This window comes from Chelonia mydas, chromosome 3 (genome assembly GCF_015237465.2).
Source record: "Chelonia mydas isolate rCheMyd1 chromosome 3, rCheMyd1.pri.v2, whole genome shotgun sequence".
Lineage (NCBI taxonomy): Eukaryota > Metazoa > Chordata > Testudines > Cheloniidae > Chelonia > Chelonia mydas.
Window position 1 is genome coordinate 25706861 of NC_057851.1, and position 27162 is coordinate 25734022.

General features: G+C 40.9%; 1 protein-coding gene across 1 annotated transcript; it reads right to left on the reverse strand.

Annotated features, from left to right (window-relative positions):
* Positions 1-11222: 11222 nt before the first annotated feature.
* Positions 11223-14892, reverse strand: LRATD1 (LRAT domain containing 1). Its single transcript, XM_007052868.3, has 2 exons — positions 14712-14892; positions 11223-14012 (listed from the first exon to the last, which is right to left on the reverse strand). Exon 2 carries the CDS (start codon positions 13973-13975, stop codon positions 13115-13117), a length of 861 nt encoding a protein of 286 aa, XP_007052930.2. The 5' UTR covers positions 13976-14012; positions 14712-14892; the 3' UTR covers positions 11223-13114.
* Positions 14893-27162: the final 12270 nt, after the last annotated feature.

A 27162-nucleotide genomic window follows, 5' to 3' on the forward strand; every position in this document is an offset into this window, starting at 1 on the left:
TATCTTATGAAAAAGAAGTCTGAAAGGGGACTTTATTACAGTGTATGGAGCCAGGTCTACACTACAGACCTATATCAGTGTAAATATGTCACTCAGTGGTGTGAAAAATTCACACCTTTGAGTGATGCAGTTATGCCAACCTAGCCACTCATGTAGCTATGTCAATGGGACAGATTCTCCTATCAATGTAGCAATCGCATCTCGGGGAAGTGGATTAACTGATCCAACAGGAGAAGCTCTCCCGTTGGTATAGTAGTATCTTCACTAAAGCGCTGCAGCGGCCCCAGCTGTGCTGCTGTAGTACTGTAAGTGAAGACATGCCCTTAGTATCTTCCCAGGGAGAAAATTCAGGATACTAAAGGGCTCTTCAATGTAGAGAAGCAGGGCATAACAAAAAACAATGGCTGGAAGATGAAGACATACAAATTCAAATTTGACATTGGGCACAAATTTTTAACGGTGAGGGAAATTGGATGAATGAATGGGGAACAAACTAGCAAGGGAAGTGGTGGATTCTCCATCTGTGAAGGTCTTCACATCAAGACTGTCTGCCTCTCTGGAAGATATGCCTTAGCCAAGCACAAGTTATACATTAATCAAAGTTATTGGGCTAAATACAGGGATAAAATGTAATGGCCTGTGCTACACAGGAGGATCATCTAATGGTTCTTTTGGCCTTAAACTCTAAGAATCTAAGTGATGTAAGAGCTTAAGGGCCAGATTTTAAAGGTATTTTGCACCTAAAGACGCAGATAGGCACCTAAGTGACAAGGCTTTAAAAAAATCTCAGGAGATTCTTATCTGCATCTTTAGTGACAAATACCTTTACAAATCTGGCCCCAAGTCCCATTTTCAGAAGCAGCCTAGGCACTTAGGATGGGAACATAAGTCTCACTGAAAGTCCATAGTACTTAGGCTTCTAAGTGTCTCAGTCACTTTTGAAAAGGGGAGATAGATTACTAAAGGTATGCTACACTGTAATCAGGTGGTGTGACTGTAGCACATGCTGACATTCCTTAGCTAGCTTTAATTTAGCTAGGTCAAGTACTGTTAGCAATGATACTGGGGCAGTGCAGGCTTCAGCATGGACTGCACAGGCCTGCCCAGTATCCTCAGGCAGCTAGCCGCGCAGAAACCCATTCTGCTATGGCTTCACTGCTACCCAAGCTAGTTAGATTAAAGCCAACTTTGGGTATTGTGACAGATATGGCAGTTTCCTGCAGTATCTTTGGGAGATTCTATCATTTGATGTAATATTGTGGGCCAGGGAATGTATGTAATTCTATGGGGGAGGATGACCACATCTCCTCCAGGAACTCAGAACAGTGGTGGGTGATTAGGCAAATTCATTCAGGTTGTAACATGTCCAGAGGAATACCACCACCTGGAGACACTCGCATATATTAGTTCAAACTGGATTCTCTGGAGACCAACAGACAAAGAAATGACTTTTGGATATATAGTCTCGCGGTAAATTGACTCAGGGCCTTCTTTGTGATCCAGCAAACTGTAGCCAGTGAACTGGGCAGCCTGGAAACCACGGCCAGGAGGAAGGGAGACTTGGGTTCCTGCCTATGGGAGGTGACATCTGAGGAGCCAGGTGCCTTTGCTGGATCATGAAGGGAAATATAGGTGCAGTTGCCCTGAACTAAGTGGTTTCAAGTAATAAAAGACAGAACAAAGTAAGTTACCAAGCAAAATAAAACAAAACACGCAAGTCTAAGCCTAATACAGTTAAGAAACTGAATACAGGTAAATGTCACCCTCAGAGATGTTCCAATAAGCTTCTTTCACAGACAAGACTCCTTCCTAGTCTGCGCTCAATCCTTTCCCCTGGTACAGTCCTTGTTAGTTCTATCTCAGGTGGTAACTAGAGGATTTCTCCATGACTGGCCCCCTTTGTTCTGTTCCGCACCTTTTAATAGCTTTGGCGCAAGGCGGGAATCCTTTGTCTCTCTCTGGGTTTCCACCCCTCCTTCTAACTGGAAAAGCACAAAGTTAAAGATGGATTCCAAGTCAGGAGACATGATCACATATCCTGTGAGACTTTATTACCCACTCACTGGCACACAGGAAGTCTTAAAAGTAAACAGAGCCATTTACTACCAATTTTCCTAGTCAATGGGAGCCATCAAGCTTCCAAACCACAATTAATGGCCCACACTTTGCATAATTACAGTAGGACCTCAGAGTTCTGTTTCATATTCCCAGTTTCAGATACAAGAATGATACATTCATACAAATAGGATGACCACACTCAGTAGATTATAAGCTTTATAAGTAGATGATACCTTACAAGAGACCTTTTGCATAAAGCGTATTCCAGTTACATCATATCCATACTTAAACATATTTTTTATAAAAATATGGAGTGCAACGTCACAGTCATAATGCCACAGAAAGTGATTCTGCCAGATATATGGTACCTCTACACTGCAAAAGAACCCAAAGCAAAAACACCCCCCATTTCCTCAAAACCTGAGGCAGTGGGCCTCAGTGCCCAGATCAACCTGAGCTCACGCTATGGGGTTAAAAATACCAGTGTAGATGTCTCTGCTTCAGCTGGAGCCTAGCTCTGAAACTCAGCAAGTCATCTGACATGGGCTTTGAGACTTGGTGCCACAGGGTTGTTTTTTTTCCGCATTGTAGTCATGCCCATAGACATTTTAGTGCATAACTGCCTTTACTTCCCTACATGGTGGGGCACATTTTAGTGCATAACTGCCTTTACTTCCCTACATTTCTTAAAGCCAGATCCTGAGCTAGATTAAACTGACACTGAAGTCAAAGGAGCTACACCAGCTTGGAATCTGTCCCCTCAGTCTTTAGAGTCTCTGGGTATGTCTATACTGAAGAAGAAAAAAAAAGACCTGCAGCAGTTAGTCTCAGAGCCTAGTCAACTGACTCAGGCTCATTGGGCTTGCGCTATGGGACTAAAAAATTGCAGTGTAGATGATCAGACTGAGGCTGTAGTTAAGGTTCTGAGACTCAACCCTACCAGATTTCAGAGCCTGGGCTTCATTCCAAAACCAAATGTCTACATTGCTATTTTTCATAGAATCATAGAAGATTAGGGTTGGAAGAGACCTCAGGAGGTCATCTAGTCCAACCCTCTGCTCCAAGCAGGACCAACACCAACTAAATCATCCGAGCCAGGGCTTTGTCAAGCCTGACCTTAAAAACCATTAAGGATGGAGATTCCACCACCTCCCTAGGTAACCCATTCCAGTGCTTCCCCACCCTCCTAGTGAAATAGTTTTTCCTAATATCCAATCTAGACCTCCCACACTGCAACTTGAGACCATTACTCCTCATTCTGTCACCTGCCACCACTGAGAACAGCCGAGCTCCATCCTCTTTGGAACCCCGATTCAGGTAGTTGAAGGCTGCTATAAAATCCCCCCTCACTCTTCTCTTCTGAAGACTAAATAAGCCCTCAACTTCTCCTCATAAGTCATGTGCCTCAGCCCTCTAATAATTTTTGCTGCCCTCCGCTGAACTCTCTCTAATTTATCCGCAAATTTTGCTGTGTAGCATGAGCTGAGGTCAGTTAACTTGGCCTCTGAGACTCATGGCTGTGGGTCATTTTTTGTAGTGTAGACATGCTCTCGGTTTTGTAATTCCTCCGACATCTCCTGTGAAGCTGTCATTCCTTACAATTCATTTCTTTATTTGAGGAAAACTCAAGTTGTGGCAATGATTTACATTCTTATTATTAGAATAACAATTAAGTCCGTTGAAAAATGGATCACACTCATATCTACTTCTCACATTCTACAGTCTTGCTGCTTCCTGGTATGTGACCAAACACCAAGATTTGGATGAAAGAGAACCATCAGAGGCTCAGTGAAGGCAAGATTAATGGAATGCTGGTGGGCAGGAAGAAGCATATACAGAAGCATACAGGGCAGTGGGTACATCAGGCTTTTCCCAGGATAATTCAGTGTGTTGATATCCACTTAGATCCATTACTGCTCCAGGAATCCACAGGTAGGAGCAATAGTTCCTCGTGCTTTAATTCCCCCCCACACTTACACACCATGATATATGATCTTTCCACCCAAATATGGTCCTTATTAGTTACCCATCCCTTTTTCATCTAGCTGGAGGTACTCTCCTTAGGGCTCAGCTTGAATTCTGTATTAGTTGAAAATTCCCATGTGATCTTCATCTGCTCCCTTCTTAGATTGGGCCAATCCATAAAAGCATGAAACGTGAATTCTGTGTACTGGCTGCCTGTTTACTTCCAACAGCAATTAGAGGCATTGATAACAATCTTTAAAGCCTTGAACCTGTCTGAAACCCAGCTTTGTGGGAGTTAAGATCAGTTGGATCATTCCTAATATCAGAGATGGTATTAAAACTTTCCAAAGCCTGCAGCAGAGATCTCAATGGAATGCTCTATTCCTCTGGCAGATCACCAGAATCTAAGTTTGGCAGCCTTCAAAGCATAGTGTAAGGCTTACTTGTTCAATCAACCATTCAATTAACTAATATGTCAGCATGTTGGTCCTTTGTGAGACAAATAAAAGTTAGAATGCATTAGGCTATCCATATGGGTGTTTTTTAATTAATATTTGGTTTTAATTTATTATAAGATGCTCTGCCAATGAGTTCCAAAGAAATCCTTAAAATAATTAAATGAGTTCTGTAAACTTACTGGAGGGCACAGGTTTTTCCTCTGTGTGTGATTAGAATTGGGCAAACTGTTTAATGGACAATTTATTCCACACACTTAATCATTTTTACTGTTCATGCATTATTTGAAGTTTCACAAATGAGTTATTTGTAACTAACTGTCCATTGAATTATTTGTGCAAACAAGATACGGATTAACCACAAACTGACCAATATAATTCTTTGTTAGACATTTTGTGATTGGTCATCTAAATAACGTCATTCTCTGACTGAATACATTAGGAAGTATGACTGAACAAATCAATGACACTTTGAATGTCTCATGAGAGAATGGAAGGTCTAGGGAATTTTAGGACATTTTAAATAATTTCCTATTTAAATTCCTAGAGAGCTTTTGGCATCAGTTGTTACGATGGACTAATAGAAGATGTTAGCATTCTATGAAATGGAAACTCTAACATTATCCTCTCTATGCAATACATACATGTATGAATGCTTCTCTGTTACACAGAAATATAAATGATATAATATTTCTGTAAGCAGGCAGTTTGGTGCCTGAATTGAAAAATCTGAAAGAAAACTTGGTTAATTTCAAATCAAAACTGAATTCTTTTTATTTTTTCCCCCTCACCAAACCAAAATAAAAAAAACATTCTTGTTGAACAAAGTGTTTAGAATGTCATTTCAGTTTCAAAATAACATTTTTGAAAAAAAAAATGTCAAAAACAGTTAATTTTGACAGTTCTGAGTTTAACTTTTTTTGTTTGTTTTCAGCCAAAACCAGTTGCTGAATTTGACACAAAATCATGAAATATTCTCAGTGTCCCCAAAACATGTTTATTGGTGGATTTACTATTCACTGAAAAATTTTGCACAACTGTTCCTAACACAGTACCCACACATTGTATCTGATCCAAACTTACCCTCTTCCTAATTCCTATCTTTATATAAAGCATGAATATAAATCTCAGCCTAAAATACCTTCTCAGCTTGACTGTTTCTAGGGCTTTTCACTGAAGGGCATCTCTATACCTTTATCCCTTCTTTTCCCTAGTTTCCTCAAACTTGGAGAGAGAACTAGAGAGCCAAACCCTTTTATATCCTTGTTTGGTACTAAGACAACCCAGGTGAGATGGCTGCCAGCATGAGTCAGCAATTTAAGTGCCTCTTTGCACAGGGTCCTAGCACTTGACACTCAGTGCCATAATTAAAATGAGTCAATGGGTCAATTAAAATGAAGTTTTCAATACTAATGACTCTTAACTGCAGCTTTTTGGAAAAGCAATGATATGAAATCAGTGCTGGCTTGGTAGGACTAATCCAAAAAGCTTGTTACGTAGGCAAATACACCATAAAACAATGTTTGAATTCAAAGGTGAAGCAGGGATTTGTCACATAGCAAATGGGCCATTTTAGTAACTGTTGGTAGCAAGCAATACTATCAGGAACATATCAATGCTTCTGTATTCATTTGAAATTCTGGATATACCTAAATATACAGTGCACAGCGGATTAGAAATAACTGTTGCTAATGCTCAGAGGAGGATGATTTTTAGGTGCCAGCACTATTGTGGCAATCACTTATTTGATGTATTAATCTTAAATAGCAGCATATTTTCATTTCAGAAAAATGGGTTAGTTCAAGGGACATTGACAGGATTGGTAGGTCCAATATTTTTCTTTCATTGACTGTAAAGATGATACAGTTCTCAAGAGTGAGACTGAACTCTGCACTGTCCCCCTAGCACCAGTTAATTCCACTGGTGGGGTTGTTCAGTGACTACCATCTAAATACCCATACTGGGCAGCCTCTGCACTCTGTGAATGCTATGGGGCGGGACGGGGGAGGGTCTTGCACCAGGTCCAGATAGTTTGATATGTATGAAGATGGCTTGTGAATGGAGTAGAAAATCCATAACTATGAGGTTCAAGTGATGCAAAACCTTCATGTGGGATTGGGTTGCGGCATCTACTCTGCCATGGGCTTTGGAGTCTATCTCCCACACAAAAGATTACTTGGCCTTTGTGGGAAGTGGGTGAGGTTAAGTTTCACCCTATGCACATTGAGTGGGATTTCTGAAAGCAGTCAGCATTTACTTAACTCTAGTTCCATTGCAATCTATGGGTGTTCACTATTGACTTCAGTGGGAGACAAGTTAGGCCAATACTGAGCGCTTTGGAAACTCTTACCCTTTTTGCTTTTGAAAACAAACATACTTATGCTTTAAAATAATAAATCAAGGCCCTCTGCCCTCACTTAGGAACAACTATACCAGGGGTGACCAACCTGTGGCTCCGGAGCCACATGCTGCCCTTCAGAAGTTAATATGTGGCTCCTTGTATAGGCACCAACTCTGGGGCTGGAGCTACAGGTGTGAACTTTCCAATGTGCCGGGGGAATGCACACTGCTCAACCCCTAACTCTGCCACAGGCCCTTCCCCGACTCCACCCCTTCTCATCCCCTCCCCTGAGCCTGCCATGCCCTTGCTCCTCCCAAGAGCCTCCTGCATGCCACGAAACAGCTGATCGGAAGGTGCGGGAGGTAGAGAGAGGCGCTGATTGGTGGAGCTGCTGACATATTACTGTGGCTCTTTGGCAATGTACATTGGTAAATTCTGGCTCCTTCTCAGACTCAGGTTGGCCACCCCTGAACTATACAACAACAGATTAATATCTTTACACAATGGAGCACAGCTAATTTCAGCGTTAAGCTTCCAAGGCATTACAAACAGCAAGAAAAAAATATTTAAATGATGAAATTCCCTTGACAGTGTCCTTTTAAATATACTGAACAGAAGGATGAATGGGTATTTCTCTGGAACATTCTCTTATTTATAAACACACAAGTTGGCAGCAACATATTTCATTCTAAAATAGTACTTCATTGTTGCAAAGTGTAGTGTTCCTTGACTTTTTTCTCCACTAAGCACTAATATGTCAAAGACCACATATTTAATTCAAAGGTGTCAGAAGAATGCAGCATACCCTAAAGCACAAATGTTTGAATAGTGTTAAATCCAGTTGGTTGTGAACCTCAGGCACCTGTCTGTGGCACACATAAGGAACACATTGAAATGACATTGCAGTTTATACTGACACTAATAAAATAATCATGATCATATATATATAGATAGATAGATAGATAGATATCAGTGCCACTCTATGTTCAAATAATGTTTAAACTTACTATATGTATTCGTTAAGGCAAATGATACACCACATTTTTTACTCACCCTGTTTTTGCTCTGGTAGCATAAGGAGTCTCCAAAGTTTGAGTGATTTTATTATATTAGAGGGGCTGTGTGGATACAACAGAGAGAAAGAAAGGAATTTTAGACTAAGCTCTGAATTTCTTGTTTGATGAGTCTGAGACTCAACTACATTATTGTCCAAACCTGCTCAGATAGAGCCTGATTTCTAGAATAAAAACCTTCCATCCATGTCCATGGATATGGCTACTCAGCTCCAGCTGAAAATCAGGTCCATAAACTGCACCTCTCACACATGTGCGCGCATGCACACACATACACAGAAAGCCTGCATCATGTACATAAACAATTACCCATTCTGTACAACAGAAAGCCAATTTTGCATGGACAATTGCTGTATGTACAGTTAAGTAGGTGCTATTTAGGCCAATCTTGAAGATATCGCTCGCACAAAACTCCCAGTGAGAATTTGCCCGGAAAGAGTGGGATTGGATCCCTGTTTTGAAAAGTCAAATTAAATATTAAAGTAAGGGAATTTTGTGCTTTTAAGCAGGGTTTAAGGGCCTGATCTTGCAAACACTGAAGTATCTTTACTCATGAGTCATCCCATACTCATATGAATAATGTTAAGCATGTGCATAAGTGTTTGCAGATTAAGGGCCCCCAAAAAGGAAAAGAATAAGAGTGTCAAGAAAGTATTTAAGAGTTCACAAGATAGATTAGCACACAGTAGTCTTGCTGTTAATACAAAATTAAGTACATACTATTGGCTGCTTTAAATGTAAAATGCCATTGGGCCAATTATAGTTTATTTCCCAAGAATAACATAGTTCCAGTACTATTAATATGCACACAACCATATGTCACCATTACAGTGCGTTCAGAACATACATCTTAACATGTAGGTCTGTATTATTTAGCTGTAGTAAAATTCTACTGCAAAGGCGAAAATGCACATGTTCAATAGCCACTTTTAAAATTTACAGTAGGGATGAAATTCTGCTGGCAGCTATTTCAGTGTAAATCTGGAGAAAAATCCATTAACACAGGATGTTTCTATGGATTTACAGTAGTTTTAATCAGAGCAGAATTTGTCTCATTGTCTCCATCCCTACTCCACGCTCAACATACACAACTCCTATTTTTGATTTACAACAGCTCAAAGAAGTGTCTAATCCCATCATTCATTACTTTCCTTATACTGAAACTTTAAAAAAAATCAAATTAAATTTTGTCAAAAGATCCATTCTAGTATTGACTATTTTTGTATGTCAGATTTCAAACTAAGACATGTTTTTACAAATGTAAAATCCCTTCATAATAACAAAAATTAAAATAAGATCTGGGTTTATCTTGGAAATACTGACCATAATTTAACTAACAGCAGCAATAGGGTACCCAATTACTGTATTCACAGATTATCATTTAGGTCTCAATCTTGCAATGGGACCCACCCCAGAGTAAGACTCCATCTACACAGTTCCTGTTTCAGGATTAAAGCTCTATATTTTGGAATACAATTGACTTACTACAAGTAAAACTATAAACTTTAAGTGGTGAATGAGTTCACATACCTGGGGTCCACTATCACATTCAACCTCTCACTTGAAAAGGAACTCAACATCCACATCAGAAAAGCTGCTACAACAATAGCTAGACTGAACAAGAGGGTATGACAAAACAATGAACTGACAGAACACACAAAGATGTGTGTCTATCGTGCATATCTTATCAGCACACTTTTGTATGGAAGTGAGGCATGGACCTTATACTCTCATCAGGAAAAGAGGCTCAACGTGTGCGTTGTCTTCGTCGAATCTTTGGAATCTCCTGGAGGGACAGAGTCACCAACAATGAGGTGCTCAAATGGGCCAGCATACCCAGCATGCAAACACTCCTCAAACAGAGATGCCTCCGCTGGCCTGGGCATGTGTGCCAAATGAATGACAGGTGCATCCCAAAGGACCTCCTCTATGGTGAACTGGCATCTGGAAAAAGAACCAAGCAACGCCCAAAATTGCGGTTCAGGGATGTGTGCAAGACCTCGAAGAAACGGACATGGATGTGGATAACTGTGAAGATCACACTCAAGACCACAACCTTTGGAAACAAGAGCTTAACTAAGGTCTCTGGAGTTACGAGAGGAAGCCACCCAGCTTAGCAGAGGAGAAAAGAGCTCGCATGAGGCAGAGCCCACAGGGTTGAAACATCACCTTTAAATGTGACACACACAGCAGAGATTGTCACTCTCAAGTGTGTCTCTTCATCCACAGCCACGGCTGCCGTTAAACCAGCTCGGTACATTCTTTACCTCTCAGGGGCACATATCCATGGTCTCTCCAGACTTAAGGATGCCTACTACTACAAGTGTTTAATAAATCTCCACATGCATATCCAAGTAAGTTCTTTGGGGTAGGGATTTTATTCTCCTACCTGTCTATAAAGCACATAGTTTGTGCAACATAAATAACAATATGGACCAGCAGTCAGAGAAAATTATGAATGGAGAAGTATTAAACTATTTCAATAGTAATCTTCTACAATAATGAGTGAGATCTGAGTACTGGCATTAACATCTACAAAGCCTAGCCCAGCCCAGTGTTTCCTCCATAAAAGCATACGAAGTTAAGATTACTGTACGGCCAAAAGGATGGGCTGTGGAGAAATAACACTGACAAGTTCAAAGCAAATATCTCTTAAAAATCCACTGAATTAACATAATAAACTATGCAGTTCCCATTAGTGGGGATGTACCATGATGCTTATATAAGGATTCTGCTTCTGCTCCTGTATTACTCATAGCAGGGCAGTTTAGGGAAAAGAAGATCTAGCTCCAGAAGTCAAAAAGTCAAATATGGAGAACATACAAACTCATCTTCCTACTTATCCCACTTACCTGCTCCCCATGTATTTCCTCCCTCCTATCATTCCCCCCTCACGCTACCCTTGCACCATAATAAAAAAGAAAAAGAAATGTAACTAACTAAACCTGTGCCCATCATTCTTTCCCCATACCCTTTATTATTTTGTCTTTTTAGACTTTAAGTGTATTGGGTGCAGGGACTATGTCTTCCTGTGTTTTTGCACTGCACCAAGTATCATATGGCACTTTTGGGCACTAATGCAGTATAGATATTAAATAATGATAATGCCATCCCTAATCTTATCACCTGTTCAACAAAACTTCACTTATTATTGTGAGCATAAAGCTTGGTACTATATATCTCACTCTTGCCTTACCATTAACTTCACAGCTGTAGAGAGAGAAACTAAACTCACCAATGGGATAAAAAAAGAGTACCTACTATAGTAGCTGTTCAATGTTAGGGAAATGTACTCCATTTCAAGTCCACCTAGGATGCTATACAATAATGTAAAGGCTTCTGCTGTTCTTTATTGATAAGGCCACAGTTATCAGCCAACAAATATGATCAAAATACATGTAAAATATTACACATTTGTTAAAAGGTGTGTTATTGGAATTTGAAGCCATTCTATCAGCTGTTTGACATGGGTAGAAATTCACTTTTAAAAATTCCTCCTACTAAAGTAAGCTGTTCACACAGTGTTGTAGTAACGATCAGTGCTTTGAAGGAAAAAAAAAAAAAAAGAAACACCTTCTCATTTTATTGCCAAATAACTTTGTCAAGCATATCAGCAAATATAAAACCAGTTACATGACCTTCCGTTATAAGGTTGTCAAGTTCCCCTTTTTCTTTTTTTTTAAACAGATGTCTTATGTGAAACAAATGTTGACATCTGTCTTCTAGTAAAGTACACTCCATCCTCATAACATCAGTCATGGAAGGCAAATGCTTTGTTTGTTAAAATGAAGTACTGTTGCAACAAGGTTGCTTATGATGTTGTTTAATATAGAAGGGAGCCAAGATACAGTATATCAGAGAGGGTGGAGTGTATATACAATAATTCTGCCATCTGTTACTTGATAGAGAGGGGAAAACAAAAACCAAATGCATTTTCTTTCCAGTATCGATACAAGCAAAAATAACTTGGTCATTACAAATTGTATGCTGCTCATCATAATAATAATAAAAAAGGATAATAGATAGATTTAGGAATGTCCCAGTATACTTAAGAATGATAGCTGATTATATATATATAATGTTATGATCTTTTTATTTCAAGACTGAGAATTAATCAATGAATTAACTTGGAATGGGATCTGAAATAAAAAAAAATGCATTGATCATATGACATAAAAGGCATCTCTTTATGAAACTTTGGATTTCTAAATTTAGACTAAGCCTATTTTCTTTTATTGGATTTAGAAATGCAAGGGAAACTTGGTCACATTGCTATAGTTTGGAACACTCAGCATGCCAAACTCAATTTTATTTTGGCTTCTTTGCAGCGTATAAAGAGGTGGCAAGTATCCTCAGAGTACTGGTGCAGTAGCTCTGTGGGATGCAAGGCAAACCTAGAGCAGGAGACCTTGCAGGATTGCTCTCTGGAAAAGCATGTATGTAAATTGCTCACCAGAATACTCCCCCTCCTTTATTTAATGTTTCAGAATGGCTTTGTTCTCAAGAAAGCAGCTGCTCACTAACTCTTAATATTTTCAAAAAGAGTAGAACACTAAAGTATTGTGGGAACATCTAGCAGAAAGAGAACATATAGGAAGGAAAAAAAAGAACAGATTTTTAAACTTGTGATCAGTTTCTGCCAGAGAAAGGTAAAAAGACTTACACCTGATTAATACCTTTCTATAGTTTACTGGACTAAAATTAGGGCTCTGGCTACAAGATGTATTTAGAAATAAAACAAACAGAACCTCCTCCCACCCCACAGAACTAGCAGAAGATTTGAGACAGTTTGTTTGAAAGGCAAATGTTAGCGAAAAACTCTTTAGCTAAATCCGCGTCTATGGCCCCAAATGCTTAAAAGGTATCATGGATTAAAGCCATGAAAATAAATGTAAAAGAATTTCAATTTGAAATTTTATTAGCATGTTGCTAGAATGGCCAACATCGACTGACAGGAGAGACTTTGTCCACATACTTTGTAAATCTCTTCCACACATACCCCTCTTTTCTTCCCCTCTCTTTCTTCGTTCATTAAATGTTATTAAAAGCCAAACCAAATACTGGTTATGGGTGTAAGAAGAATGCTGGTTTTCTGGAACGTTGCCCCATGGATTCCGGTTTAAACTGCGTCCCACCAGAGAGCGAAGCCCCCGGTCTGTCTGTGGCAGACAGCTCTCGCCAAGCCGGGGAAAGAAGGGAGCACCTCGTCTCTCCGCTGTTTGTTACTCTTTCCCATCCACTATAGCCAGGTCTTTGATCACTCTCAGTTTGCCACTGGCATCGATCCTGCGCTTCTCCCTTATTAGATCCTCCAGGCTGTGGAATCGCACCGTGTGCACCTTGTTCTCAGCCAGGTGGATCTTGAGATAGTACTGCTGCTGGTGCTGGGTGCCGGCAGCAGCCTGCAGCTCCCCCCCGGCTTTGAACTCCCTTTTCCCGAACCGGCACCAGGCGGCGAAGCTCTCCGAGTTAGTCCAGCAGATCTCGTCGCTTTTTAAACCCAGGTGCCCGCAGGCGTTCTGCACCACCAGCTCTGCCACCAGGGGGCGGTAGCGGTACCAGCTATTCACCACCCGGCCCACGTTGCCAGCGCCCGCCTCGTACAAGCTGTCCTGGCGGATCTGGCCCTGGTGCAGGTGGATGATCTGCCCGCTGCCCACATAGACTGCCCAGTGCGGGGGTGGGGGTGGGTGGTCGGATGGCCCCAGGTAGAGCAGCTCCAGCAGGTCTCCCGGCTTGCAGAGGGCAGGCAGGGCCGAGACCGAGAAGACGCGCAGGTCCCCAGCCTGGGGGCCGCTGCTGACTTTGGAGAAGATGCATTCCTGGCCGCGGAAGGCGGAGAACTGGGTCTCGTTCAGCACCAGCTGGTGGTGGTGGTGGTGAGTGGGGGTCTCCTGCCCAGGGCTGCTGGAGCCCTTCACGCTGTACTTGTCCGGCTGGCCTCGCTCGTCCAGGTCCTCCTCCTCATCCGAGAAGAAGTAAGCCACCCCGACCCGCAGCTCGTCCTTCTCGATCCCCGAGGGGTCTCCGGTCGGCAGCTCGCTGTAATTCAGGTGGGTGATGCGATCCAGTTGATTTCCCATCAATGACAAGGCAAGGCGAGGGCAGGAATCGCCGGGTCTGGGGGGGGGAGGGAGGAGAGAAGCAGGACGGGGAGAGGGAAAGTGGGGGGGGGGGGGGGGGGGGGGAGAAGGGGGAAAGGGAGAGGAGGAAGAACAAAAAAATCCAGGCACAGAGTTTCAGTGATTTCCCCTCCCGGACCGCGTCCCCGCTCCCCGCGTTAGGGGAACCCTCCCTCCCCTCCAACTGTGCCCCTTTGGGGCTGCTCCCTGCCCGTGCCCGGAGCAATCGTTACACGCCTGGCTCGGGGAACGGAGCCGTACCGGGGGCACCCGCACCATGCCACAGCGGTGCAGCCGCGTTTGGCGGGCACAGCTTTCCCGGGAGACGTGGGGACCGCTGCCGCCTCTGGCGAACGGCGTCCCGGGCGGCATCCGCACCTTGTCCCGCTTCCAGGGTCCCCGCCGGCTCCTGGGCTCCGGGGCGGGCAAAGGGGACAAAGTTCACCGCAGCGTCTCCGGGCCAGGGGGAGAAGGACGCCGGGCGGCTGGAGCTAGGAGCGTCCCCCTCGCACCGGTGGCTCCAGCAGAGCACGCTCTGCCCCGGCTCCCGGCCGCCCAGCTCGGCGGGGGCTGCACGGGGAGGCACGGTAGGGCAGCGTCTGGTTCCCGGGAGCCGAGCCGTGACACCCCGCCTGCCCCTTTCCATCTCCCGGCCCCGCTCCTGCCCCCTGACACCGACCCCCCGCGCCCTCCGTACCCGTGATCGCCCCGCTCCAGCCAAGCGCCCAACTCCCTTAAAGTCTTCTTGTCCCCATGGGAGCCGCAGAGCAGGTGAGCAGCAGCATCCCCGGTGCCCCTGCCGCTCCCCGAGCTCCGGCTCCTTGGACGCGCTCTACCTTCCCCTGGACAGCCCCGCTCCGCTCTGGGCTGCCCCCAGCACCGGCGAGTCTAAGTACCGGCGGCTCCCGAGCCCAGCACCCGCCCCGCGCGGCGCTCATTGGCTGCTTTGCTCTGCGGTTGGCAAGAGGAGCGAGCCTCCGGGATGTCAATCACCGGCCCAGGGTGGGATTCCAGACGTTCCCTCTGCTCGCTGCTGCTCCGCCAGGCCCCTCGCCTGCTCGGCAAGCTGCTAAAGGGCAGAGCATCGACCTCGGCGGCAGGAGCAATGAGTGACGGAGGACCCAGAGCCCGTACCACTCTCTCTCCCTGAGAGCTTGGCTGTGCAGAACCCTTCCGGCCCCCAGCTCGCATACTGTGGCCAGAACAGCCAGGCAATATTCAAGTCAGGAATCTGCATAATGCCATGATAGACTGGTACCACGCTCCAGGTTTATTCTTCATTTTCAGGCCGTATAGCACAATACCTTGCTTTCTTGGGCGACCCTCAAGCAGCAGCTACTAGATCCAGGTTATGGGGCAGGAAAGTAATAAGGGAGAGAAAAGGTTATTGAGATAAGGTGCATGGTATTACTTCAGTGGAAAGCTATATTATATAACTAGAAAGTTATTTCCACTGTAAATACTTAGCAGGTCTGCTGGAGGAGCTCAGACGTTCACCAGGCTTCATAACACCAAGAGATTTGATGGATTCTCCTTTGTTTGGAGGCTTTAAGTCAGTCTTTTTAAAAGAGATGATGTGGCTGAATCAGATTTTGGGAGGGGGTATTCAATGCAGGAAATACAGGGTCTCTATCAGTGGTGTTATGCAGGAAGTCAGGCTACATGATCATGTAAAGCATTGGACTCGGATTCTCAATGGTATTTAAGTACCAAATTTCCATTGATTTCATTGGGAGTTAGGTGACTACATATCTTTGAGGATCTGGACTAATAATCCCTTCTGGCCTTTAAAAAACAAACAAACAAAAACCAACCACACCTGTGAATCACCACTGTGAGGTAGATAAGTATTATTATTCCAATTCTCATTTTACAAAGGAGGAAATTTGGTTATTAGGTGATGAAGTAACCTGTCCAAAATCTCACCATGAGTCCGTGTTAGATTATAAATGATAACCTAGAGTTGCCAGCCCTGTGCACTAACCACAAAAGCACATTTCCTTTCCTCTTTGCTGAGGAATGAGAATTTAACCTAATTATGTCAGATATATATATCAGCAAATTTTAATACATAATATTTTGGCCCATGTGAAAACCACATGAAAGTACAAATTTTATTTACATGAAAGTAAAGGTACTATGTTCCTTGCATTGCAATTGTTTTTGGTCATTAATAAACTCAGCCACTCTCCCTTTCAGTATCAGCAGGGAGGTATACCCATATTGCTGGCAACATATACTTGTGTTGCTGGCATCTTATCTGATGCTTGCTTCATTTGGATCTTTTCTTCTTAACTTTGAACAATATCATCAGTTCATTTTCACCATATAGGAACAATGATCAGACTTTATTTCAGCTTCAGAATGGTTCAAGGTGCACACATAACAGCATCTCAGACAAATGTGGAGCTTCTTAGTTAAATTAGAGCCTTGCATGCTATTTGGAAGACCCCACACTCCTGCCAGCCCACTGATCAAATGTTTACTTGGCTATCTTTCTGCAGTAGCATTTCCAAGATGTGTCACTTATGAAGGGCTAATTAAACACAACTTAATTATGAAAATATAGTAAAAAATGTTGGACTTATTCCTTATATTCATTAACTATTGCAAAAAGAAAAGGAGTACTTGTGGCACCTTAGAGACTAACAAATTTCAGTTTATGCTTATGCTCAAATAAATTTGTTAGTCTCTAAGGTGCCACAAGTACTCCTTTTCTTTTTGCGAATACGGACTAACACGGCTGCTACTCTGAAACCTGTCATTAACTATTGCATCTACTTATACAAAGAAAAACAAACACACGGGAGAGAAAATAAAGGGCAAGCTCACATTGACATTGATCACCCAATTGACAGGTATGCCTCTGTCACACACAGCCTGTTTTTCATTGTAGTAACTATACTGAGCTAGTCATGGTTACAGGGTGTCCAAAGTTTGGGGACTCAAGGGCTAGATTGTCAGATCAATGAACCTATCCTGACTTACGTCAACAAAGTGCTGGCGACTGGATGGTGGATTCAAAAGAACAAAAGATTTTTAAAAATTTCATTCTACTATGATAAATTTGAAAGTTTTTATGGCGCTAAACATGATAGATCAGAATCTCTTAATATATGGAAACAGTGTAAATGAATTTCTTAAAACTTGTTAGCTATTACATAGTAATCGAGTTTTAAAATATAGGGGTGATGAAGGTATACCATAAGACTGAGGCATCATTGTATCTTCATAGTTAAGGTTATTTTGGAATTTGCACATAAAGCAGGGTTTAAATGCCTAGAACTTACATTACTGTTTGTTAACATCCTCCATTTCCAAAGCCGGACGATTTTGGAGATCAGGTCCCTCTCATATTTTCTAGGGTAAATCTTTCAGTACTTTTATGAACAGTTTCTGTTTTCTAAACACTATTTTTTCTTTTTAATATCAGCACTTTTTTGGATCCCATTCCCACAGTTCACACTTCCCACAGTTGCCAATCATCAAGATGATGAGAATGGCAGAGGGTCATTTTTAGACAATTTCAAATAAACAACAAGTTAGTTCATCCTTGCCAGAAACAGTCAGAGGAGAATGCATCACTGCTATAGGCTACTTAGTGCAGCAGGAAGGAGCTATGCTGTTGTCTAGATGGCAGGTTCCTTGATACAACTCTGTTCCCCTCTGTGTCCCCCATTATAACTCTGCTTCTGCTTCCCATGCTCCCACAGGTCTGTCCAATCTATCTGCCCCACTCCATCACGCTCCCACAGTTCCATTTGGATCAACTCCCCTCAACCCCACTCCACTCATCCCCACCGTCCACTTTCCATTAATATTCCATGTCTGCTGACCACCAGACTCTGCCACAACTTTGCTAACTCCTCCATCCTCATCCCTCACACAGTTCTTTTAACCCCATCTTTTCTCTAACCCCCAAGAACCTGATGGTTAAAATCTTAAATTGGGCAAAGTGCGTGAAAGGTCATCTTATTTTCACCAATAAACATACTGTAAAAATTGTGAAAGGCAAGTACAGAACAGTCCTAGGGAGTATGTAAACAGACTGCATGAACAAAGGAGTCGTTGATTAGGAGTTTCAAAGCTCCTGGTGAAGTTACAGAATTGTTACAGAAGCAGACCAAAATGTTCTTAAGATGGAAAAAAGTTTGGACCACAGCCTTGGACCTCTGGATGCTTGTGTTGATTGGTCAGTTTTGATGAGCAAATTTGCTGCCTGTTTCAGACATTACTTTTCTGGAAGCACTTGGTGACTTCTTCAGCACAACAGTGAACTCAGAGCTTGGCAGCAAGCCTAGAGAAGGCATGAGATTGCAGCAGCATACTCACATTGACCAGCATCACAGTGTTGCCATCATGGTAGCAAAACCACCACATGTTGGGACAGAGGAATTTACCATCACAAACACTGAATCTTCTTTTTTCTAATAGCAAATAATGTTTCCCTCAGACCAGACAAAGGAAGGGAACCAGATGATGTTACCATCTCCACGGCTGCACCCTGAACAAATCCTGGTGCGAACCTAAGGTTTTCATTATTATCCCTTCTCTTTGGTTCATCTTAGTCTTCCTACTTTTTTCTGTCTTTCTTCGCCTTCTGTCTAATAAGCACCAAGTTGAGTCAGCTAGAAGAACTCTAACCTGGTAACAATTGCTGTGACCAGCTTGGCAGTGATGCATGCTGTGCCTGGCTTTTCTGGTTAAGAATCTTCTCTTATAGATGTATTTTTGTTTTATCTTAAGAAGAAAGAGGATTGGATTCTTAATAACAAAACCTGAGACTCGTTACTTAAAAATGACTCTCTCTGTGTCTTTTTTTCCAACAATAGCATTGACTGCATTACATTTACTGGCATCCAATGAACTGTATTCCTGGTTTCCTTGGAACCAGTAGCGAAACTCACATAGACCACAAAAGAGCTGGTTATAATAAATAAATATAAACTGCTATTGAGAAAATTAGTGAACAAAATAGATGTTGTGATGCATTATCCTTGATTTTCGTAATCATTCATTTACTCAGTAATCTGCAAAGCTCAGGGATTTGAAAAGGTTCTCCCAATTCAGAGATTTTCAAAGTTTTTCACAACCGGGACCACATCTTAATACAGACACTGTCTCACAGACCATTCCTCTGGCATTTACAATCATACAACTTTCCTGTGGCAACTAAGGCAATTGCTTCCATGGAAAAGTAATATTTTGGGGAGTAGTTTGTGTATATGTGTAACACCGACAGACCCTGGTCGTCGGTGGGCAGGATCGAACCTGGGACCTCTGGAGCTAAATGCATGCTCTAAAAGCTACATTGCCTCTTAGCTAATGCTCTAGCAGCCTCAATCTCTAAGTGGTCTCAGTGCCAGTGGAGGGGACAGAACACCACACCCAGGAGGTGTGTGGGTTACACACTTCCTATAGCTGAGGAAGCATGTCCTGAGCTTCAGAGACTTCCTAGTTGATATCCCGGACGAGCCCCCACTTGTAACTCCAACAGACCACAGTCGTCAGTGGACGGGATCGAACGTGGAATCTCTGGAGCTGAAAGCACGAGTCTCTACTGCATGAGTTAAAAGCCACATGCCTCTTAGCTAAAGCTATAGCAGACTCATTAATCAGTAAGTGGTCTCGGTGCCACTAAAGGAGACAGAACACCACACCCAGGAGGTGTGTGGGTTACATATGCACTTGTTTTCAATACAGTGTAGCAACTGGACACAAGGAGAAAAAAGCCAGCATCATGTGATCAACCAACCAACTCTTTGGGGACCATCAGTGGAAGTCCCTCTCCTAGTGACTAGCATGAATATCCTGGCACAACTTCAAGCAACACTGTCCTAATTAGGAATTTATTAGTTTTCCAAACTGGACAGAATTAAGGTAATATCTACACATTTGAAATGTAATCACTAAAGTAATGGCTCCTCGTAGGAAGGAAATTTTCAGTGTACCACTCCCCTCTACAAAATGTGTCTCGGTAATTACATAGGCCAGAAGCCATAATGTATGAGTATCTAAGGTCACATAGACAGCTTTAAATATATTGCTAGCTTACTGTTCCCTTTTCCCATCCCATAGCCCCTGAGGCATACTTGGCAATATGACTTCTCCAGTGTAAGTCATCAAGTTTTCATGGATTTCCCATTTCAGAATGGAGAGAACACAATTTTTACTGAAACAGCTGCTGGCAGCTTGGAATTTGCCTGCATGCATTTTTCCTGGCCCTGTCCTCCTTTACTTGTGTAATGGATCCTTTATTAAATCTTTGTTGTGTAAGTATGATGTGCTATATTACCCCTGATTTGTAATATATATGAATTTTCTGCTGCCCTCAAGGACCCTCACGAAAATTAGGTGTTTAAATAAAATGATCATTAACGCTTCTTCCTAGGCCAAAAGGCCAGTTAATTTTTTAAAAGTCTTTTGTTTGTGGATCTTTGATTATTTTTCTACATTTACCCTGCAAAAATGACTTTCTAAATATTATAAATAATAATACATGCTCCTTGATTGAATAACAATCTCTGTGACAGTTGCTATTCATAAACAGCTCAGGATGCACACTCATAGTTTATAATGTTTGCAGAACCTTTCAGTGAATTTACAGAGCTGGATGCAATAGAGGACTCATTCCTTGTTATATGTAAATACGTTTTGAAGTAATTTCTGTTTTGCTTTTTCAAATATAGAGTCCAATCCTATAGGCCTAACTCATTAAAACCACCCATTGATTTAAATGCTAAGCCTGAAGGATGAAGCCCCTATTATAGAAAAGCCTGTTAACAGTAACATGCACACAATCTCCTTTGAAGATAGTGTGATCTATAATATGCATCCAAAGCAAGAATATGGCCGTCAGTACTTAGAAAATAGCAGATACATTTATATTACTGGAAATGTTTCAAGTCACCAAGATGTCTAAGTGTTGAATGAAACTATTGTATATGCATACAGGTTTCGTTAAAGTACAATTATACTCTGCAAAAATGACATTGAGGGTTCCAAATGTATCAATTCACAAATATTTCCATATGAAACTTTACAGCAAAAATATGGATTTTTTTTTAGTGTCATCCTGCAAATTTAACCTGGGATCTGAGAGACAAGTTGGTTTCTTTCCTTCTTGTGCATCATCAGCTATAATAAAGGGTTTGCAGACCAAATCAGACTCCCAGTTACACCTGTTCAACCCAATTAACTTCAAAAGTATGCTTTCAGTTACATCTGTGCAACCCCATTATTTTCAGTGGGGTTGCACAGATATAACTTATTGAAATTTAGGAAACTATTTTATTGATGATGCAAGAAGAGTAGGGTTCAACTCATTCCCACTTCGCTGTGTGGTTTCTGCAGTAATAATAAGTGAAAAGCAATACAAAATTTATTTTTATCACTAAATTCAGAAGATGCTGAATGACCCTGAATACACATAAGGAAAAGCTAGATTAAGTAAGAAAGTGCCATTTTTACATAAACATTTTTCAGAGCAGAAATGCATATTAAATGACCTCTTTTTGTTCAGAAAAATCTCAGGCTGAAAAGATGGTCCTGTGAAGTGGGGACTCTGAAAATGTGTGTTCAGTTCTGAGCTCTACCACACAGACTTGCTATGTAATTCTGGGCAAGTCATTAAATCTCTTGGTACTTTAGTTACACATCTGTAAAATGGGGATGAAAATACTTTCTCTCCTGCCTTTTATCAGTCTTGTCTATTTAGTGTAAGTCTCTTGTCTGCCACAACAGAGTCCAGTCTTGTTAGTCTTGTCCAGTCTTGGGATCTTTAGGGACTACTGTAATACCAAGTAATAAATAATTATAATAATAATGTGTTGTTAGTTAGGTTTGAGGTGCATTGGCTAAGTTACACAGGGAAGATTGCAGAGGATGGGCCCATAGCTACCCCTGTCTTGAAACGGAACATCTGTGTAGGTCTGAAGAGGAAATTTATGACATAAAGAAAATGGTTCAACAATGTCAGTGCAGGTCTAGGGAGACGATGTTACAGTGGTAGAAGGGAATGAAGTGATGTTAATACACGTCTACAGAGAACACGTTACACAATCAAAGTGAAATGAAACAAATGCAGAGGTATGGAGTCACTGTCATACAGAAATGAAATTAGACTACTGCAAGTTACATTAACATTTCAAAAAAAATTAAGCTCACATTTTCAAAATGGCACTATATGAGATGACACTACACAGTGGAGCTCATCGTGCCCTGGAGGTGATAAAAATGGACTATATATGCATAAAATTCACCTCTGTGCAGAGAGCCTACACAAGGTCTAGGCATCACTTAAGCCCCATTTCCAAGGCTTAAATGGGACTTCAGTGGCACAAAGACCTTCTGCAAGCTCTGAGCAGAGGGATGCATTTCATCCTATGTGAGTGGGGGGACTGCTATGTGGTGACAGATTAATTGGGAGGCATTAGCACCAGGCTTGGAGGAAATCCAGTGTTCAGGACATTGTGAAAATGATAGGTTTGGGTTTTGTGGTATGGCTAATGGCTGTATTTAGGCTCAAAGTTTGAGGGAAGCTGCTATTCTGGTGTAAAAATATGTGCAGGGTTGGTGATTGCAGGCAAATGTTGCTCAGACACATTAACAGGAAGTGCTTTTCCAAAACCAAAGATACAGAGACAACAGAAGCAACAGAAGAGGACTTGGCATTGTAAAAAAATCTAAATAAAACATTAAAACAACATAATGCATGGCTGGGAGAGGAGAAATACAGGAATCAAACAAGGCTAATAGAGAAGACACATCTTACAAACAACTAAGCACGGTAGATTAAACTGAGAGGGACACAAGTCACATATGCTCATCTCAGCCTTAACTGGGCAAATAATTCATAATGAATCATTTATTTGACTCATTTTGGCTGTGTTTCTGTTCACAAATTGCCTGTGAAGAGAACATTGTTTTCTCCAAGGGATTCATTATGCAAAATTATTTTGCTGAACAATTTCTGGAAACAATCCTTGGTCAGTAGCTCTAGTTCATGAGCAATTTGTGGCAAGTACTTAAATCTGAGCTGGCTAGGTTGGACACAGTTCATTTGCTATGAGTTCTCTGACTAGGTGAATGCAGACTCAAGGTTATGGTGAGAGTTTTTATTATTATGAATTCAAAATCCATTTTCACGGTGAAATTAACTCCAGAACAGTGGGCCAACATGAGATGGCTGAAAGTTAAAGCTAGACAAATTAAAAGTAGAAATAAAGCACACACTTTTTAGCAGTAAAGGTAATTGGAACAAACTATCATGGAAAAGGCAGATTCTCAATATATTGATGGCTTCAGATAAAGACTGAATGCCAAGATATGCTTAGCCAAACAAGTTGGGCTCAATACAGGTGTAACTGGGTGAAATTTAATAGCCTGTAGTATTAAGAAGATCATCCTGGATGATCTACAGGCTCTTTCTAGGTTTATAATTTATGAATCTATAAAAGATAACAGCCCTTGATGTCTGTTTATGATCCCAGTGCTGAAATCTGTTGTATGTAGACGGACTGTTGCACTGGCACAGATCTTCATTGATATCAGTGGGGTTCCATCATAGTGCAATAAATTGCAGGATTAAGGCCTAAATCATAAAAAAGGAGGAGGGGAGGGGAGCATTTTAAGTGAGATGTAGGCAGCAATTTTGGCTCTGGCCTGGCCCTCTGCACAGAGGTGAATTTCACTCTCTGTGAATTAGTTTCCAATACTTTCTTATAATTCACTGTTTTGGTGAATATTCCTGCCAATAAAACTCACTTGTGAAAAGTGAACACAAAAAGGGGGAATAGAGTTGGTGCAAATTCATTTAAAAGTCTGAATACATATTTGTGGAAAATGTTGTGCAGTATTTGCCCAGGTTTATCATAGCCACATTAATCAATTATTGTATTCACTAAAGTGGCCTCTTTGGAACAATCGAGACTTGAAAATTGATCTTTTTTTCTGTATGTTTGAAAAATGGGAACCATCTACTATACTATGCTTTTGGAGAAGAGTTGTTTCAGTAAGCTTCTCCATTAAAAGTATTTCCAAATTCTAAAAAACTATTATATTTTTTAATTATGGCCAGCTGTCCTCACCTCACTCACATCCACCCCACTTTTATTCCCAATTTGCCACAAGTTCACATCTATTTTTCATCCAAAGATATATTTTGTATATTTTCTTTCACATATAACTACAGCTGGGAGAACCAAGACACAAGGGCACTGTTTTTAAGGTTATCCTTGCTCCTTAACTCAATCCCATTGTTCACTGTAGTCTAAGGCTATGTCTACACGACTATCCGGCAATCAATGCACTGGGGATCAATTTAGTGGGTCTAGTGAAAGTGTAAGTGTAAAGTCTTATCGTGAAAGTGTAATTTACAAATGCAGATTTTTTTTTTGGTTACATAAACTGCACTCAGAAACAAAATACTCTAAAACTTTAGAGCCTACAATCCACTCAGTTCTACTTCTTATTCTGCCAATCACTAAGGCAAACAAGCTCATTAAAAATAATGCATTAGTTAAATTTGTGACTGAACTCCTGTGGGGAGAACTGTATGTCTCTGGCTCTATTTTACCCACATTCTGCATATATTTCATGTTATAGCAGTCTTGGATGATGACCCAGCACATGTTTGTTTTAAGAACACTTTCACTGCAGATTTGATAAAACACAAAGAAGGTACCCATGTGAGATTTCTAAGAATATCTACAGCACTCAACCCAAGGTTTAAGAATCTGAAGTGCCGTCCAAAATCTGAGAGGGACAAGGTGTGGAGAATGCTTTTAGAAGTCTTACAAGAGCAACACCCTGATGCGGAAACTACAAAACCCAAACCACCAAAAAACAAAATCAACCTTCTGCTGGTGACATCTGGCTCAGATGATGAAAATGAACATGCATCAGACCACACTGCTTTGGATTGTTATCAAGCAGAACCCATCATCAGCATGGATGCATGTCCTTTGGAATGGTGGTTGAAGCATGAAGGGGCACATGAATCTTTAGTCATCTGGCATGTAAATATCTTGCAATGCCATCTACAATAGTGCCATGCAAATGCCTGTTCTCACTTTCAGGTGACATTGTAAACAAGAAGCAGGCAGCATTATCTCCTGCAAATTGTAACCAACCTTGTTTCTCTGAGCGATTGGCTGACCAAGAAATAGTATTGAGTGGACTAGTAGGCTCTAAAGTTTTACATTATTTTATTTTAAATGCAATTTTTTTGTACATAATTCTATATGTGTAAGTTCAACTTCCATAGTAAAGAGATTGCACTACAGTACTTGTGTGAGATGAATTGAAAAATATTTTGTTGTTTTTTACAGTGCAAATATTTTAATAAAAATAAATATAAAGTGAGCACTGTACACTCTGTATTTTGTGTTGTAATTGAAATTAATATATTTGAAAATGTAGTAAACATCCAAAAATATTTAAAATAAATGGTATTCTATTGTTGTTTAACAGTGCAATTAATCACAATTATTTTTAATTGCTTGACAACCTAATTTAGATATATTGTACCAGTGTATTTACATTTCATATATTTAGATTATTTAATGAGATATATGAGACTATAATTGCCTACACTGCTTTGAAATATATATATATTATATATATATATAATAAATAAGATACCAGTATATGGAAGGATATTTGGGGCACCACTTGAACTGTATTAGTATGGCCCTCATTCAGGAAAGCATCCCTATTTCAGGACAGTATACTTAAATCCCACATGTTTAAGTACTTTGCTGAGTCAGGACCCACATTTGGTTTGAAAAATGGCTTGGATCTGTGAATCCAACACCTTGGTACAAAGGGGCTGTAAAAAAAGTGAAATTGCAGCCTTAATTCAGAATTTCCATGCTTTTGTGTTTTGATGTCTCAGGTTTAATGCTATTTTAATGTAGTTTCTTCATCTTTAATTTTACAGAGAGATTCATATTAGATGCATTATTAATTCCTGTAACACTGCCTTCCCTTTTCCAACACAGCATGACAGAGTCCTAGTTGGAACAGAAGTAGTATTATGCAGGATTGTTTTTTTTATTTAATATATGAATAAACAAACACTGTGGATTATTTTTTAATCTGCATGCATTGTAATTTCCCCCCTAAGATTTTACTAACATGGTAGTAAGACTGAGAGACATAAACAATCACTAGGAGCCTTTAAATGGGAGCTTTGGATATGTACCTTACAACCTGAAATTCTCATCATGCAGCACAGTGTCCTGGAAAATATTCTCATGTTCTAAACAGAAATGTGAAGTACAGTATCTGGATTTTCTGCAGAGGTTTGAGATAGATTAAGTAGAACACAATTCTAACATGATGATGAATTGTAGAAGAGGCAATTAAATGTTTAATTGATGATAATTAATGGGACGAATTAGAAAATATATTTTGAAATGTGAATGCTAGTGTTAGTGATGCCCATGTCTGAGAGAGAGGAGGCGGAACAAGAGATTATAAATGAGTTGAAGAAGAAATGTCTTTTTGGGGGCGGAGTGATTACAAACTGTTTTCCTTTTGCAGTGAAATATATACAATCTTCTTTGGATGATTTCACTTCCCTGTTCTTATGGAGCTACAGCTGCACTACAAATAAGCCAGCAAGAAAAAGAATAACATGGTGCAGTGAAAAGTATGAGCACAATATTTCTACTTAAATGCAATAGACTAGAGCTGTCAAACTATTTCCTGTAGAAAGTCACACAATGTATTGTCTCATAGATATCACCCTGTCCATCAAATCTCATAAGAGCCCTGTGGTCAATGACAGTGACTGCTTACATGGAAAAATTAATGTTAGAAGAGTATGTATGAGTCAGATCCTCAGCTGTTATAAATTGGTATCGTTCTATTGAATTCAAATCGTGCATTTTTTAGTTGTCTTAATTGTTTTTTTCTTTGTAAAAAAATTAACCACAAGATAAAATTTGTAAAAGTGCTTGAATGATTTAGGAGTCTCAATGCCATTTTCCAAAGTGACTTTCAAAGAAACCTGTCTACACAGCACATTAGTCTGCATTAGTGGGTTGTAAATTCTAGTGTGCACTAGTGTGTTGTGCACTAACTGGCCCATGTAGACCCTGTTGGCATACACTAAAAGTTCTCTAGCGAGCATTAATATAGAA

What these genes read in the sequence shown, in the direction of transcription:
- LRATD1 (XM_007052868.3), bottom strand. Translation starts at nt 13,975, where the DNA reads ATGGGAAATCAACTGGATCGCATCACCCACCTGAATTACAGCGAGCTG.